The sequence below is a fragment of the Chiloscyllium plagiosum genome, unplaced genomic scaffold (assembly GCF_037043375.1).
Source record: "Chiloscyllium plagiosum isolate Xiang-an unplaced genomic scaffold, Cpla_swu_hap1 HiC_scaffold_20, whole genome shotgun sequence".
NCBI lineage: Eukaryota > Metazoa > Chordata > Chondrichthyes > Orectolobiformes > Hemiscylliidae > Chiloscyllium > Chiloscyllium plagiosum.
In genome coordinates, this window is record NW_028270158.1 from 5,257,425 (window position 1) to 5,275,868 (window position 18,444).

Here is an 18,444-nt window from a genome sequence, read left to right on the forward strand (position 1 = left end):
GTGCAGTATTAAGCACAGACAGCTTTGGTTTAAAGATGATTCTGCTTAGCCCACTGTGCCTTATCCCCAAGCTGCCAAGCACTTGCCCATCTCCCTCTCATTGCTCCTTCCACTGCACCAACCCACAGCCCAACTACACTCAGCTTGTGCTCCTCTGAACGATTGCAAATTGGTGCCAAATTAGTGGCACTTTATAATTCGGGTCCGTGGTAATGGCTCGTTGGTCTAGGTGTGTGATTCTCGCTCAGGATCTTATATGTTGTAAACATGCAAGAGGTCCTGGGACCAAATCCCAGACGTCTTTTCAAAACAAAAGAGGGGCTCTCTTGCCTACAATGATAATGCCCCTACCCCTGGACTGAGAGGCCTAGGTTAAAGTCCCACCTGCTCTAAAGGTGTGCAATAATATCTCTGAACAGGTTGATTTGAAAAATAAGTATAATATAAGCCCAACAGCTCTTGTGGCATAGAGGTAATGTCTCTATCTCTGAGCCAGGAGGCCTAGGCTCAAGTCCCATCTGCTCCAGAGTTGTGTAATAACATGACTAACAGGTTTATTAAAAAGTTCTTTCATACAGACTCATTCCTATCAAAGGTGCAATGCCCTTCAGAGGATCATTATAGACTTGATGGGCCTGAATAGGCTCTGCCTGCTCTGTAGGGATTCTGTAAAACCCTGTGGGATTGGAATTCAGGTTTGAAAAGCCAGTATCTGCCTTCTGTGCAATCCAGTTCAGCTGCCCCCAACCCACTAAATCAATCTTCGAGTGATCAGATTTGCATCCCTCAAATGAATTTATTCCCATTTCTAGGGTCAGTCATGTTTCTGTAGACTGATTTTGCATGAAGTTTCCACAAAGGCAGACAATATCGGAAAACTCCAAAACACTTTAAAATATAATTGTAGACACTGTTTGATAACATGGCGCCTTACCTTTGGCAAACATGGCAGGTGTGGAGAACCCACTGCTGGGTCCTTTACAGATCAATGGGGTCAAAGGCATTGGCGTGGATGTTGGAGCTGTTGCATTTTCAGAATCTGAAGAATTGCTTGTGGGTTTCCTGATTGAATCTGGCTTTTGCTGTACGGCCAACTCTTGTCTCAGATCTGAAAGCAAACGTCAATTTTTTTTGGCATTAATGATTAAAAAAAGTAAACTTTTGCAAACATTTAACTGTACATCCACAGCAGCTTTTCTCAAAAAAAAGCAATGCTAACCTCTTGCTTCATCTTTCAGTCTCTGTACAGACACCAAAAGATTTTCTTTCTCATCAAGTTCACTCTCTAAGAAGGCATTCCTTTCAATTGCCTGGTTCAGTCGCTGCTCAAAATCCTCCAGGGACATAATAGTTGCTCTGTGCAAGAAACCAAAATCGCAGAGTAGAATCAAAAGGGGAGTAAGATACACATCACTGCAAGCATAGATTTTTACTACAACATTCTAAAGAAGAAACGCTGTTTTGTTATAAATTTCCCAAGCTGAAGCTGTCCTTCACCAAAATGCCCTGGATTTATTTTTTTCAAAAATGCTTTGAAAATGTCAATTGCCAAATTCATATTTCAAAAGGTGTGGATTATAAAATTAAACTTCTAAAAGTTGCCAAGTATTGTATGCATGTGTGGCTGTGGCCAATACTGTCTAACCCAATGCCACTCTTCATCACTAAATGTAAACCAATTTAAAATTGAACTGCATGTTGAAAATTTGAAAACAATCCTCACTTTCATGAAAGTAGCAGTCAATATTTCATGACCGAAATATAGCCAGTTTGCAACAGACCACCATTGCTCAGTGCTTAAAAGCATGACTTAAGTGCTTAAGTGTGGATCTTAACCAGCCAAGATCAGAACCAGAAACCAACTGAGTCACACATTCCATGATTCAAAAGTATTAAGCAAAGATTTTTGGCTCTTCGTCGCAACTTTCAAAACCAAGCGAGTCAGTTGCCAGATCTTTATTTTACAGCAAATATTAATACTGGTGTTTATTCTGTAGGAGTTCATGATGTAGGGGTAACAGGAACATGGATAGAAAACAGTACAGAGGAACCTCAATTATCTGATTGTCAATTATCCGAATTTCGGATTACCCGAACAAGATCACACAGTCCAAATACTTGGCTAAACTGTGTTATCCAGAAATTCGATTATCCAAACAAAATACTCCCTTGCCTGTGTTGTTTGGATAATCGAGGTTCCTCTGTATATACAAATAGTTTTATCCCTGCTTAGCAGGATGTGATGACTCAGCCACAACCATCAAGTCTATATCCTTCCAACATACACCACCAGCAGACAGAGAGTGGGAAGGAAGTTGGATCCTCTACTAGCACTATCCATAGTTCCAGGCTACATGTATGTCACAGCAACTCTGACTCAATATGAAATGTCACACCAACAGTAGGTATGTTTGACCCAGTTTGTTCATAACATTTATGTTGTGTAATGACATAACCTTTGCTTTTAGGAGCATTGGAACAGTAGGCCATTCAGCCAAACATTCTAAACAACCATGGTCCAAACTGCTTCATACAAAAAAGCCCAAATTTATGTTTATCAATTACCCATAAAGTCCAAATCTCCTTCAAAAGTTTACTCCATTAAATTTAAAATTTTGATTGCTTACTCTCTCTTCTCAATCATATTGAGGTCACGGTTTGCAAAATATTTCATCATGATCAGAACGTTAATCAATTCTAATCCTTTTCTCATTCACCAGCACTATAACAAGTACGGTCTGCTCCCTTGCCAGTTTTAAAACAGACAATTCCAGGAAGTTGTCCTGAATCAAGTAGAAAAATCATGGCTTTACTACTTGAGCTTTTTTGCATCCGTGAAAATCACCCAACGTAGCTGGGTTATGTTACAAACTTCCTTAAACTCACCAGCCCCCACACAATTACATCACTACTGTCAAGAGACCAGCAAAAGAACTCCAGCCACACAGTCTTGTATCCCTTCCTGTTCCTTAGCTCGACTCACAATGTTTCCAGTGTCTAAGCATTCTTGTCATTCCTCCAGCTGTATATCATATCAACAGTTATCCATCCCTTTCATAGTCCTCTATGAAGTGATGTGGCTTGGAATGTTTAGCTCCCAATCTTGCCTAACAGGAGACCAAGTCTCTTCTGGTTACACAGCAGCTTTGAAGCAAAGCTGATGCCTCAATTCATTCACTGCCTGTGTGTGCATTTCTGTATGTACTACTTATTGGGTACATGGAATGGGCATTGTACATAAACATTTTATACAATGAACTAATAAAACAAAACTGTCACCTGACAAAGGAGCAGTGCTCCAAAGGCTTGTGATTTCAAATAAATCTGTTGGACTAGAACCTGGGGTCATGTAACTTCTGACCTTACATGCTTTACAGGGTTAGTATGGGATGCTGGATCAGTTTAAGAGATCAGTCATGATCTTATGATCTAGCAGAAGAGGGCTCATGGGGCTGGTTGACCTGCTGCATTCCTCTCTCAGCTGCTTGCTTTTGCTCACTGCGTTGTACTGTACTATTGAAATTTCTAAGTAATACTATACCTTTTAGCACGTTCCAAGTCATCATTTGCTTGTTCTAGTTCTCTGATATATTTCTGCAGCTGGTCTTTAATCGCTGTGGTCTCAGCAAGCTCATCCTGCAGCATAGTAATCCGTTTATAATTCTCGGAATGGTGCTCCTCTAACTTCTCCTGAAAAGTCAATGTCACAATCAGATTGAATTAGGAGTTGAACTGAAGATGGGTTTCACAGTATAGGCAGAGAGCAGATCCACTTCCAGCCCAAACATACAATTTCCACCATCTTCCCTTTTGCAGAGATAGCAAGGATGCTGCAGGAAAACGTCGCCAATATTCACCACCCAACCAAAAGGTAATCATTTGGATCAAGGTTCAGATAACTGCTACCATAGGATCACACCCACAATCTCTTCTTGTAAGAAAGAAATGCAAATTAAGTGATGCAGCAACACAGAGTAACAATACTCAGTGCCATAAATCCACTGGATTGGAGCGAGAGTTGTACATTTTACAAACTTACAATATTTACACGGGCACATTTGTGACATAATGGTGGCACCCCTACCTTGGGTTCAAGTTCCACCTGGTCCAGACAGAGATCATAACATCCCTAACAAACTAATTAAAATTAAATTGATATAACTGGCAAAAAGAAAGAGCAATTACGAGGAGATAGTGAGGACTGCAGTTGACAAAGTGTGGCACTGGCAAAAGCGCATCAAGTCAGACAGCATCCGAGGAGCAGGAGAGTCAACGTATTGGGCAGGGTCCTGATGACTCTCCTGCTCCTCAGATGTTGCCTGACCTGCTGTGCTTTTTCCAGCGCCACACTTTTAAACAAAAAAGCAGTTGCTTGATCAAGCCTACCCCCTGGCTGGAACAGGCGGATGATTTTGCTTCAAACCTCATGATTTACCAAGCAGTTCATTAAGGACAGAGAATGAACCTCAGAATCAACTTCTTCCTTCAATGATGAAGAGTGAATTAACTTCAACCTGGTTTGCAAAACTTCTCTTTGGTATTTAACCCAAATGATGGAGGCTGGTACAATTACATTTAAAAGGCATCTGAATGGGTATATGAGTAGGAAGGGTTTAGAGGGATATGGGCCAAGTGCTAGCAAATGAGACTAGATTAATTTAGGATATCTGGTCAGCATGGATGAGTTGGACCGAAGGGTCTGTTTCCGTGCTGTGCATCTCGATGACTCTATTACAATTGTTGGAAAGGGTGCAGAAAAGATTTACGAGGATGTTTCTGTGACTGGGGGGTTTGAGTTATAAGGAGAGGCTGGGATTTTTTTCCCCTGGAGTACAGGAGGTTAAGGCGGTGACCTTATACTTTTATAAAATCATGAGGCATTGATAAGGTAAATAGCAAAGGTATTTTCCCTCGGATAGGGGAGTTCAAAACTAGATGGTATAGTTTTAAGGTGAGGGAAAAGATTTTAAAGGCACTCGAGGGGCACCTTTTTCACGTAGAGAATGGTCCACATGTAGAATGAGCTGCCAGAGGAAATAGTAAAGGCATGCACAGTTACAACATTTAAAAGACATTTGGACAGGTAAATGGGTAGGCAAAACTAAAGGGATATGAGCCAAGCACAGGCAAACAGACTTGCTCAGTTTAGGACAGCTGGTTGGCTTGGATAATGTGGGCTGAAGAGTCTGTATGTGCTCTGTGACTATGACATTTTAACATTGTTGTTTTAGGCAGTATATAGAAGACTAATATGCACTGAAGTGAAGAGAGTTCAAACCATTGGAATCACAGCAAACAATGCTCACCAATAATTCTGAAAGCTAAATCCTTCAACCATCAATCCCCAGGACATCCAAAAGGCAAGCAAAAATTCCTCATTTACATTGCGTATTGTGCAGTTTACCTTCCCTAAAGCTGTTTAAATAGGAACAATCTTGGCCAACTGCTGTGAACAACAAATGTAAACAATTTGCATCGGTCAGGTGGACAAGAAAGTGGTAAACGGAATCCAACCCGGAGAAGCATAAGATGCATTTGGGAAGACCCAACAAGTCAAAGGCATACACAATAATTGAGAGGATCCAGAGGATAGAGAGAGGAAGTGAGGGACTTGGGTTGTTAAGACAAATTGAACATATTCCGTGATTAACAGGTATTGAATGTAAAAGAGCAGGAAAGTTAGTCAAACTGTTAACAGAGTAGGTTTGGGGTTGTTTTCATTGGAGAAAAGAAGGTTTAGGGGTGACTTGATAGAGGTGTACAAGATGATTAGGGGTTTAGATAGGGTTGACCGTGAGAACCTTTTTCCACATATGGAGTCAGCTATTACGAGGGGGCATAGCTTTAAATTAAGGGGTGGTAGGTATAGAACAGATGTTAGGGGTAGGTTCTTTACTCAGCGAGTTGTGAGTTCATGGAATGCCCTGCCAGTAGCAGTGGTGGACTCTCCCTCTTTATGGGCATTTAAGCGGGCATTGGATAGGCATATGGAGGATAGTGGGCTAGTGTAGGTTAGGTGGGCTTGGATCGGCGCAACATCGAGGGCCAAAGGGCCTGTACTGCGCTGTATTCTTCTATGTTAGGCCACAACACAAGTATCGTTTGCAACTCTGGTCATTCCAATTCAGGAAGGGTAAAAAGGCACCCAAAACAGTACAAAAACCATTTCTGAGGACATTGGCAGCACTGGAAAATTGCAGCTTGCCAAAAGGGAAGATTAGGTAGTCAGGGCTGTCCTATTGAGAACTGAGGAAACAGGGGGGAGATTTGATTCAGGTTCACAAGATTGTGAGGGCCTGGAGACAATGGATTGGGGAGGGTTTATTTTCATTATCAGAGGGGTCAGTAACTAAGAGAGAGTATTGGTAAAATGATTGAAGGGGACATATTTTAACCGAAGGATAGTGAAAAACATTGCCTGAAATTAAAAAAAAAGGCTAAATAGAGAAAGCCTCAACTGATCATCTATCTGAAAAGGTGTCAGCAGCCTGTAGCCTCCAGGGATACAGACTAAGTGTTAGAAAGTGAGATTAGACTGATTAGCTCTTCCTAAACTGAACTCGAGAGGGGAGTAGAGAGCGACAGTTTCGAACATCAAGGCAGCAGATAACAGATATCCAGGATCAATGGAAATCAGGAGGGATCTCTCCAAGCATTGTGTCATACAAAAGGAAGCGGAGTCTGTTTGTTGGAAGCCATTCCTCTCAATCCAAGGACATCACAATGGGAATTCCTCAGGGTAGTGTCCTTGGCCCAACCACCTTCAGATGCTTCAATGATTCTCCTTCTGTCACCAGGTTAGAAGTGGGATATTCGCTGATGTTCATTTACAGCTCCTTAAATACTGAAGCAACCCCAGTCCAAATGCAACAAATTCTGGACTACACCCAGGCTCAGGCTGACAAGTGGGAAATATTATACCACAAAAGTGCCAGGCAATGACCTTCTCCAACAAGAGAATCTAACCATCCCCTCATAACATTCAATGGTATTGTCATCAATGAATACCCACTGGCAACATCACAGAAGGTGCACTGTGCAGACACTGATCAGCAGATCAGAGGCTGGGAGTTCTACAGCAAGTCACTTCTTGTCAAAGCCTATCCACCATCTACAAGTCACAGCCATTCTTTATTTTTCATTCTCAGGATGAAGGTGTCGCTGGCTAGGCCAGCATTTTTTTCACCATCCCAGGGAGCAGTTAAGAGTCAACCCCATTGCCGTGGGTCTGGAGTCACATGTGGGCCAGACAAGATAAGGATGGCAGTTTCTTTCCCTAAAGGACATTAGTGAACCAGATGGGTTTTTCCAACAATCAACAATGAATTCATGGTCATCATTAGACCTTTAAATCCAGATTTCTTTTATTCTACCATTTTTAATGACGGTATCAAAGCCAGAATTGTGAATTTCTGGATTAACAGTCCAGTGATAATACCACTAGACCACCATCTCCTCAGGAGGTTAATTCAAGAGTCTGATAGAATACTCTCCACTTGCCTGATGAGGGAAGGTAAACTGCATAATACTCATTTACATTGAGTTTCAGCTCATTGCTGTTCAACACTTATTGCTGAAAGTTATGCTTCAATTAATTAAATTCCTTATCCACAACAGCACTCCCCTCCCCCTCTGTTCCTGCTGGGAATGAGAATTCCCTGCAGACAGACAGGGAACCATGGCCAAGTTCCCCAAGCCTTCACCCAGCAGATACCAATTAGCACAGTATGGTCAGGGCAAGAGGATTTTACAATACTCAGTTGATTACACTTAGAATAGATTTTTTGAAGAATATGTTTTCTTAAAGCACCCTAAAGCTGATAACAAAACAGAACTTAGTGAGAGCAGTTACTGAAAGCAGTTAGTCTCAAACTAGCTGTTAAACAGTACATCATCTGCCCAGAAAAAGACTCTTAACTTATGCAAATATTTCAAATATTGTCACGTCCAAGCCTCCCTTTCTCAAAAGCTTCCAATTCCACATCCCATCCTGCCACCAGCCCCATTCCCACCAGTGCAGATCTTCCGGATGCTCTTCTGTAACTGGTTCCGAAATAGCATACAGAAAACCAGGTCAAGGTTACAGCTACCACAGTGTAATTTTGTGGCTTCCTCTTAATGCTGCAGCTGAGCTCAAACACAGAACCGTAGAGAGGTTCAAAAAAAGTGTAGTTACATTTTCAACAACCACTGTTGGATGCATTTATTTCAAAACACTCAAGGTAAGATCCTAGTGAATATGGGCACTGAAGGAGGGTTCACCTGGTCAGACATTTGATGACAGCCTTTCCAGAAAAATTGAGGGATGCAGAAGACAGCAGCTGCATGGGAAAACCATACCCTGCAAGTCCCCCTCAAAGCCACTCACCATCCTTCTTGGAAATATATTACAATTCCTTCACTGTCACTGGGTCAGAATCCTGGAATTCCTTCCCTCAGTGCATTGTGGGTCAATCCATGGGACATGGACCACTCTGGCTCATGAAGGCAGCTCACCACCACCTTGTGGAACAATTACAGGATGGACAACACATGGTCTTTCACTTCTGGTGAAAGAATAAAAGATATTGAACCCGCTTTCTACACTTCCAGAAATAAGATACCTTGTACCCAGTAATCTTACAAATTACATTAGATAACTCATGAAATATTAGGTCAGTCATGGGATTGCTCATGGTTACTTTGAAATTTTGAGAGGTGTTCAAACGTTCTGAGGTGAATACACTGAGGTAGGAATAGAAGTAATGATATGCTGTACTTACTGAAAGAATGTTCATGTTAAAATTACTATAATCCTGACAGGGATGTACTTTTGGATTTCTTTTCCACTTGCCCACTTCCCAATATTTCCAATGTCAGTTAATCACAGGAGTGTCCCACCACCTACCAGATATGTTCCAGATGCTTTCTCAACAAGATGCATGAGAACCAGCCACTGGTGACTTGATGTTAGGGTGAACCAGCCCTCCAATAATCACCTACGGTTAACTGGGTAATTGTACCAAATGCCGAAGGGTGATTACAGTGGAAGGCAGACCACAAGCAAGTCTCAGCAGAAGAGGCTCCTGTCTTAGATAACAATACTCAGTTTATTATATCACAATAACTTGTTTGTCATTACATTAACTCAGGCAGATAATTACTATGAACCAGACAGGTAGAGTAGACATGTACCCCAATCAGGACAATTCCAGAGTCCGACTTGCCTAATGACAACTGCCAGAAGTCCAGAACATTCTGTCACAACCTGACTCAATTTCCATCACAAAATGGCCATTGTGTCCCATCTCAATCAATTCTCTTGATAGCACCCTCTGAAGGGAAACACACAGTTTAATCTTCAATTGGCTGCAAACAGATGGTCCAACTGAGGCCTCAAACTCAAAACCAGAAAAACTGCAGATGCTGTAAATCAGAGACAAAAATAGAAATTGTTGGGAAAAACTCAGCAGGTCTGGCAGCATCTGTGGAGAGAAATCAATTAACTTTTCAGGTCTGAGGAAGGGTTATTCGACCTGAAATGTTAACTGATTTCTCTCCATAGATACTGCCAGACGTGCTGACCTTTTCCTGTAATTTCTATATTCAATGCCTCAAACTATCCTTGTTCCCTTCAGTATTAATCCCACAGTGAGTTGGGACTCTAAATAATGGCATTAACAATGCTTCCCTGCTCGATTGCTGAAATATTCACTGATTCATCATTTCCTCGAAGGCAGTGGGGTTATTACAGACTGGAATTAGGGCAGTTTCAGAGCTTCGTTACCCTTTAGCACTAACGGACTGTAATGCACCACCATAAATCGCAGCCTTGCCTTGTACAAGGTTCGTTCATTGGTCCCTTTACACCTTCCAAAATTCTGTTTCCAAACCATTACTATTTTGGTATTATAAATCTTTCTTTTATATTCCACTGGCTGAGACAGATATATAGTGTAACACTGGAGACAGCTCCTCTTCCCTTCAACCACAGCACTTTCAGCTCAATCATCAAACACCTCACTTACCATCCCACTTGCAGGTTTAACTACAAACATTCTGATTTCAACAGTGGTGCTCACAAATGTTATTCCACTACGTGAAACATCAAAGACAAATTAGTTGGCATCTTCCACATTCTCTTTCCCCATCCCATCCAGAAAGTAAATGATCTGTGCAGGATTGTTATAAGAAGGTAGACTGACGGATATTGTATACTGGCACAAGGATGTGCTTCAAGGTTGCGAAACTGAAGAGAGGTTTTACACACGAGGAGCTCATTACTGCAACCTCACCCCCTTCCTTTAGCTCTAACCTTCTTAGCACACCAAAGCCACAAATCTATCAACGCAAAATACAGACTCCAATAGTTAACAAAATATCAAGACTGCAATTCACCCAATATCTACACAATTATAACGCATCTTAGTTTTTTATTGACATCCAATTTTAAGGATAGCATTCCATTTATTGAGGATCTTGCTTTTTCAGGTGGGCAGGGTGAGGTGGTGGCTGGTTAGGAAAGACAGAACACCAACTTGCACTTTGATAGATTAAATTTTCTAAGTTCACAGGAAAGGGATATTAGGACAGGTGGCTTTCAAGCCCATCTCACAGTAGCAGTGCCTCTGAAGTAAACACCACACAGCACACCAAAGTCAAATATTGGCATGCTGAGAAACTGAAATGTTCCTGACGACCTTCACAGAAACAAACTCATTTTAATACAGCTGGCTCATATGGGATTTTCCCAGGCAGTTGAAATTTAGTAGCACAAAGGTAAATGGTTACAAATCGCAATGCACCATTGTTTTATGGTCATTATGTCAGCTATAAGATCACCATACAATACAAACAAGGCAATGTCTATGCTGGGACTGCAAGTAACCAGCAGAGAAGCATTTCAAAAAATAAGCCTGGAATTTTAAACTTTTTGAGGGGTGGTAAGTGGGTGGGTGTGGGATTTGCTGCTGTTTACGTGTCACAACAGACATGGAATCCAAAGCATAAATTCCATTTTTAAAAAAACACAATCTCAAATCTACCTACTCTGGGTCATTCCTATTTTCCCCATTAAATGGCTAAAATAATCAAACTCAGCGAAGAATATTTTTAAACTTGGTTTGCCACATCAGAGGATGCACATTTCCACGAATGCATTTCCCAAACATGTCCACTGTAGCAAGCGATGTTTAAATTAGACAGAGATTTAAAAGATCAGGGAATCAGTACGGCATTGGCTAAAAGAAAATTTTTAAAAACTAATTTTCCATCAAGTATGGTAGACTATAATCAGAAAGCTGCACCATCATAGTCTATTTCCTCTCTTATGCTGGTTCAACACATACAGACACCCGAATCCCTTCATTCAAATGGTCATGCCACCACAAAGCATATGTAACACATCGCCAAAATGCAACAGGAAGAAAACAAGTATTATGCAACACACCACGCAGAAATTTTCTCAAATTGTATCAACTCTCACTGCTCCACTACTATCACACAAATTACTACTTGTAATGCATCATAGAGATAAATACTGTTCAAAGTAACCCCCCCAACCCCCAGATATTAGCCAGAGAGGCATTATACTGTAGTAATGGAATGTTTCTCACAGTTCAATTAAACAAATGAAAGTATCAGATAGCCTACTTGCAATACAGTTAGTTACAGTATACAGCTTCCAGATGTCAAATGCAATTTAGACTTTTTGCCGTTCTCACGGAGAATTTGTTTAATTCCAACAAAAAAAAAATTGGTCCCAATCACTCTGACTTGGAAATTGAGTGTCCCTGAAGAGCACAAACATGCTCCCAGCTGACAGCTCAGCAGCAGATTCAAACAATGGATTGCCTGTTTCCTCAGACACTTGTTTGCACTCAGTCTTCATAAAGAAAGCAAGCCTACATGGCCTGCTTTAGAAAAGGATACTCTTTTAAGCTGATTAATTAATTTAGCAAAAGTTTGCAAGGTTACCACAAAGTGTCTTTCAGCAGAGATAGGATTTGAGATAAAGCATACCTCAGAAAGGGTCTACAAATTAAAACAAGAAACTAAGCAGGCTCACCATTCAAATAGGTACATTTAACATTCCAAGTTAACACTTAGAACAGTGAAATCAGAAATTATATTCATATTATAATTTAATATTCTAATTTATAAGTGATTGGATACACTTCAACCCATCGACAGTAACAAAATAATTCAAAATATCATTAAAACCTGAACTTGTGCCAAAACAGCATTGCCACAAAATAAACCCACTGCAGAGGTGGATGTTATGCCAGTGTGAATGGGCAGCTAGCCCGTATAAACTGGGTACAATCCCACCAAGCTAAATTGAATGCATTACAGTTGCTATGATCTCTTTCCCTGGCCAGACAATGCTACCACTATGCAGTGTTTAGAAGATAAAACTGAAGGATGAGGAGGGAGGAAAAAAAATCTAAGCATTTAACATCTTCAATTGTGCGCAAATTTTCTGCAAACATAAAAAAGGGCCCACTGCCTGGTAACTGCCCCAGTACCAAACAGAATTTTGGCACAGGGGGTCACTAAACCTTTCAGAAGCAAATAATAAGGGTTCTCCCCATCAGCAGTTTATAAACAGTTATGAAGTAAACAGACAAAATCACCATTCCAATGTGGTTCCAGTTTGTAATGACTTAGGCACACTCTAGCAGTAGAGATACATTGCCCATTAGTGTAGGCATGGCAACTCATCATCCACTACTTGCACGATCAAGTGTAAAATACTTGGACATTTTGAGTGAAACACTGGGCCGAGCTACATCCAACTAAGGCAGTGGCATTGTCATTGTCGTAATATCCCTGGAATAGTAATCTACACAGCCAGGCTGCTGTCCCACAGAAACAGTCTCAAACCCCACAAGCTCATGGAATTTAAATGTAATTAACAAAAGATGAAATATAAAGCCTTACTCACAAACGTATAGCTACCTATCAAACTACATCCTTTAGGAAAAAGAAATCTGCCCCTCTTAACTGATCTGACCTACATGCGAGTCAAGAGTATGGTGCTGGAAAAGCACAGCAGGCCAGGCAGCATCCAAGGAACAGGAGAATCGACATTTTTGGCAAAAGCCCTTCGTCTCCTGCTCCTCAGATGCTGCCTGACCTGCTGCGCTTTTCCAGCACCACACACTCCACTCTAATCTCCAGCATCTGCTGTCCTCACTTTCACCTAGTTGCTCTACATGTGACTCCAGATCTACAATAATGTGGCTCACTGACTGGTCCAGCTAGTCATCAGTTCAAGGGCAATTGGGAATGGGCACATGCTAACTTCGCCTCAGGCATCATAATCCATTAAAGAACCAAGAACAACACTTTTTAAGAAAGGTGGGAGAGAGAAAGCAGGAAATTATAGACCAGTTAGTCTGACCTCAGTGGTGGAAAAGATGCTGGAGTCTATTATAAAGGATGAAATCACGACACATCTGGATAGTAGTAATAGGATAGGACAGAGTCAGCATGGATTTATGAAGGGGAAATCATGCTTGACTAATCTTCTGGAATCTTTTGAGGATGTAACTCTGAAGATGGACGAGGGAGATCCAGTAGATGCAGTGTACCTGGACTTTCAGAAAGCTTTTGGTAAAGTCCCACATAGGAGGTTAGTGAGTAAAATTAGGGCGCATGGTATTGGGGGCAAAGTAATAACTTGGATTGAAAGTTGGTTGGCTGATAGGAAACAAAGAGTATTGATAAACGGCTCCATTTTGGAATGGCAGGCAGTGACCAGCGGAGTACCGCAGGGATCAGTGCTGGGACTGCAGCTTTTTACAATATATGTTAATGATACAGAAGATGGTATTAGTAATAACATTAGCAAATTTGCTGATGATACTAAGCTGGGTGGCAGGGTGAAAAGTGATGAGGATGTTAGGAGATTACAGGGTGACCTGGACAAGTTAGGTGAGTGGTCAGATGCATGGCAGATGCAGTTTAATGTGGATAAATGTATGGTTATCCACTTTGGTGGCAAGAACAGGAAGGCAGATTACAACCTAAATGGAATCAATTTAGGTAAAGGGGCAGTACAGAGAGATCTGGGTGTTCTTGTACACCAGTCAATGAAGGCAAGTATGCAGGTACAGCAGGTAGTGAAGAAGGCTAATAGCATGCTGGCCTTCATAACAAGAGGGATTGAGTATAGAAGCAAAGAGGTTCTTCTGCAGCTGTACAGGGCCCGGGTGAGACCACACCTGGAGTATTGTGTGCAGTTCTGGTCTCCAAATTTGAGGAAAGACATTCTGGCTATTGAGGGAGTGCAGCGTAGGTTCACGAGGTCAATTCCTGGAATGGCGGGACTACCTTATGCTGAAAGACTGGAGCGATTGGGCTTGTATATCCTTGAGTTTAGAAGACAGAGGGGATCTGATTGAGACATAAGATTATTGAAGGATTGGACACTCTGGAGGCAGGAAACATGTTTCTGCTGATGGGTGAGTGCCGAACCAGAGGACATAGCTTAAAAATACAGGGTAGACCATTTAGGACAGAGATGAGGAGAAACTTCTTCACCCAGAGTGTGGTGGCTGTGTGGAATGCTCTGCCCCAGAGTGCAGTGGAGGCCCAGTCTCTGGATTCTTTTAAGAAAGAGTTGGATAGAGCTCTCAAGGATAGTGGAATCAAGGGTTATGGAGATAAGGCAGGAACAGGATACTAATTAAGGATGATCAGCCATGATCATGTCGAATGGTGGCGCAGGCTCGAAGGGCAGAATGGCCTACTCTTGCACCTATTGTCTATAACATGGGCACCAAGCCTCCAAGATGCTCCATTCATCAAAACAGAGAAGCCTCCCTTCCTGTTGGAATAAGTACTGCCACAGAGTAAATAATGCAGCTACTTCAACAACACATTGCAGTGTCCATTTCCCACTGATGTACCTTAAATAAATCCAGTTCCACGCGGAGACGATTGTTGTCTGACAGCAAGTCTCGATTTCTGCTTTCAGCGTGCTCAAGCTGAGTCTCCAATTCCGCTTCGAGTTCACGGCTCCCTTCCTGGAACTCAATTAGCTCTTCCCGAGTCGTCTGTGCACTAATGATGGGGTCAACAAAATATTATCTAGCATACTGTCTTGAATTTTTAAAATTTGGTTCATGATGCCACCACGTGGGGAAAATTCAAAACTAGGGTCTAAAAATACCAGGTAGCCACTAATATTCCAATAAAGAAATCAGGAGAAACTGTAATACCCAGAGAGTGTAATGTGAACCACAGGGAGAAATGGAGATAAATTACAGAGATCTCCTTTTCAAAAGAATCAATATGGAAGAGAGACTGACAGAGAGTGAGAGAGAAAGAAAGTGAGAGTGAGAGAGGAGAACAGAATGGAAAGAAGACGGGGTTGGATGAAGAAGTGTGGTGCAGAAGGTTAATCTGGAGTATAAGCACCAGCACACACTATTTAAGTTGAATGGCCTCTTCACACTCTGATAAATTACGTTAAATAATTTCAATTGCAAAGTCAGTACCTTAACCATTTATGAAATAAATTAAAGTGACGATTCGTTATAGGAAGCAAATATGGAAGGGCATTACATTTGTGCTAAAGTGATCAGAATTTGCACAGAGACACACCAGCTTATAGCTTTACATATTCAAAATGTTCCATTAGCAAATATTCACAGTAAATGCTACTGATCTGAGCCACACATGGTTCTAATCAGTATATCCTTGTTTGGTACTTACCAGTGTTGGTATTTTAGAGCAAGATCTTTCCAATACGCAGTTTCGTCCTCAACAGACTTGAAAGCCATTGTTTCCAAATCATCCATTGCAACAATTGCAAATTTGCTGTCTACATTCAAACAGAAAGTAATATATATCATTCACTATTAGAACTCAGTAAAAACATTTGCCTAAAAAGATACAAGCAGTCATGTGAAAAGCCAATATATTTTCACGTTCTCAGGCCAGCTTAGCAGAGTCAGTCCTTCAAACATCATGTGGTGTACAGCTATTATGTAGCTGGCATTAAACACCAGGGGCAATCTCAAACAGCTCTAAACATGCTGTAGCGTGTTACCTTTTCTTTTAAACTTGAAGATTGAAGACTATGAACACAACTTCAGTAATTTGATCACTAGCAAGCTCCCAAAAATAAAACCCTCTTTTGTCACACTCTTGTTGCAAACAAAGGCATAATGCATTGAAGGATCAGGTGACAGCTATGCTGGTGTGGCTTAAGTAACGTATAAAATCATTTTCATAATCACACTCTGGCATTTTCTTCATTTAAAAAATGTTTTATTTGCTTTGAAATAAAGAACGTTTCTAGCTATTCTACTGGATCACTTTTAGTACGATTAATGCACAATGGAAGTAAATCTTTCTGACAGAGCCTGTGGCAGTGGTGCACTGATAAATTCATCACTTTAGCCGATACAAGAGTAAAAAAGGGTCCTTTAATAATTGATACTTTTCAGAATAGGTACAGAATTCTTATGCAATTGATAGGCAGAGCACGAGCCATCTCAGCAGAGAAATCACTTTGACTCTCACACTCAGTCCATAGAAACATCAACGTCTTCTGGTGTAGGCTTCCTTGTTCACATTCAAAGGATGGCATCTTGGGCCTTATTTTTTACACATCGAGGAAAGGCGAATAATGATGCACAGGACAAGGTAAACTAAATGTGATCTCGAGCTAAAGTAATGAGCAAGGGAAGGGTAACTCTCCCACCTCATTGGCCAGAGCTGCTCAAATAAGTAATTAATATAAAGCAAACAACCAGCTCCAAGAAATAAAAATATATTAATGCTCACTTGGACCGGGGGAAAGAGTTCTCATTAGGCCACTGCCTTCTTCAGATAATCAGAAAGATCAGCAAAGAGTTTCCTAATACTTTAGCTACTTCGTCTAATGGTCCTGTCACAGCTACAGGTAAACAAAACTCTGCACCATCCATCTATCGGCCCTCCAGGATCAGTAAGCCACACCCACATGGTACAGGTTATATGCTTCTATCTATTTAGCCTTTGCATTCTATCTACGCTGTTGTTCATTAATTAACCATCTTTAAATCACTCAAGGTTTTGATCACTCTTTTGGGGTAATCTATCAATTCTGAACCTTACCTTAAAAAGGTTGCAAATGGTACAAAGCTAATGGAAAGATTGAACTGACCCAGTCATGATAACCTGCAGGGCATCATTCCTCAAAAGTACTAACTTTGTGGGTGGGGCCTTTGGACAATTGGCAGGATTGAGTCGATATTTAGGTTTAAGATTTTAATGCACAACTTTCTAAAGGAGGAACAAGAATCACCCTCCAAATGCAATTCTACCTTTCTGAGGAACTCAAAAATCAATTTGCATCACATATAGATTGGTGCTAAGATGGTGTTTGGCATGCTTCCATCATTGCTCCGATCGTTGAGTATAGGTGTTGGGATGTTATGTTAAGGTCGTACAGGACATTGGTGAGGCCTCTTCTGGAATACTGTGTCCAGTTCTAGTCACCCAGTTATAGGAAGGATGTTATTATGCTGGAGAGGGTTCAAAACAGATTTACCAGGATGTTGCTGGAAATGAAGGGTTTGAGTTATAAGGAGAGGCTGGATAAGCTGGGACTTTTTTCACTGAAGTATAGGATGTTGACAGGTGACCTTATAGAGGTTTATAAAAGCATGAGGGGTATAGATAAGGTGAACAGCAGGCGTCCTTTCCCTCGGGTGGGGGAATTTCAAGACTGGGAACATATTTTTAAGGTGAGAGGAGAAAGATTGAAAAAAGACATGAGGGGCAACTTTGTTCACATGGTTTGTGTGTGGAGTGAACTTCCTGAGGAAGTGATGGACGTGGGTGAAGTTACAACACTTAAAAGACATTTGGATAAGTACATGAATAGAAAAGGGTTTGGAGTGATATGGGCCAAGAGAAGGCAGGTTGTTTAGTTTGAGATTATCATCGGTTGGACAAAAGGGTCTGTTTCTATGCTGTATGAATCTATGACACTATAAAACACTCATCGCTTTAAACATGAATAAGTAACCCACTTTGTGGGACACTAATGTACTGCTACATTAATTGCTCTCCTTGAATATTCCAAAGTAAAAAAACCTTTCTTGTCCTCAAGTAAACAATATTTCACATGATGCTGTCCCCTATTAATAAGTTTTGTTTGCTTTCCGTTTTTATTCTAGTAAGTTTCTAAATATACCACAGCCGAACGGGTGAAAGAATGCGGAAACCAGACAGTAAGCACCATTCAACTATTCAACAGACAGGGCATCAGAGTCAAGCTCAGTCCAATTTATCCAGACTTCCCAGCAAGATCTTACATTAGCAATCACGAGCAACAGCTTTAGCCAGGCAGCACTTAGGTCAAAGCAGCTCAGCAAGAACACATCAGAGACCAGGAATTTAATCTAGCACATTATGTCCTTTAAGCTCTGCATTATACCATCACTATTCTAACTGTACAAACCT

General features: G+C 41.1%; 1 protein-coding gene across 3 annotated transcripts in view; it reads right to left on the bottom strand.

Annotated features, from left to right (window-relative positions):
• nde1 (nudE neurodevelopment protein 1) overlaps positions 1-18,444 on the bottom strand; it is a 50,497-nt gene that overhangs the window by 15,815 nt on the left and 16,238 nt on the right. For 2 of the 3 annotated variants that reach the window (XM_087997604.1, XM_087997603.1), the window contains 5 exons: positions 15,703-15,811; positions 14,895-15,048; positions 3,542-3,690; positions 1,220-1,356; positions 935-1,108 (listed from right to left, as the gene is read on the bottom strand). In XM_087997604.1, the coding sequence (XP_087853730.1) occupies positions 935-1,108; positions 1,220-1,356; positions 3,542-3,690; positions 14,895-15,048; positions 15,703-15,788 (700 nt within the window). In that variant the 5' untranslated portion in view covers positions 15,789-15,811. Of the gene's footprint in view, positions 1-934; positions 1,109-1,219; positions 1,357-3,541; positions 3,691-14,894; positions 15,049-15,702; positions 15,812-16,039; positions 16,061-18,444 lie in introns of those variants that run through there. The other variant, XM_087997605.1, reaches the window with a different exon arrangement.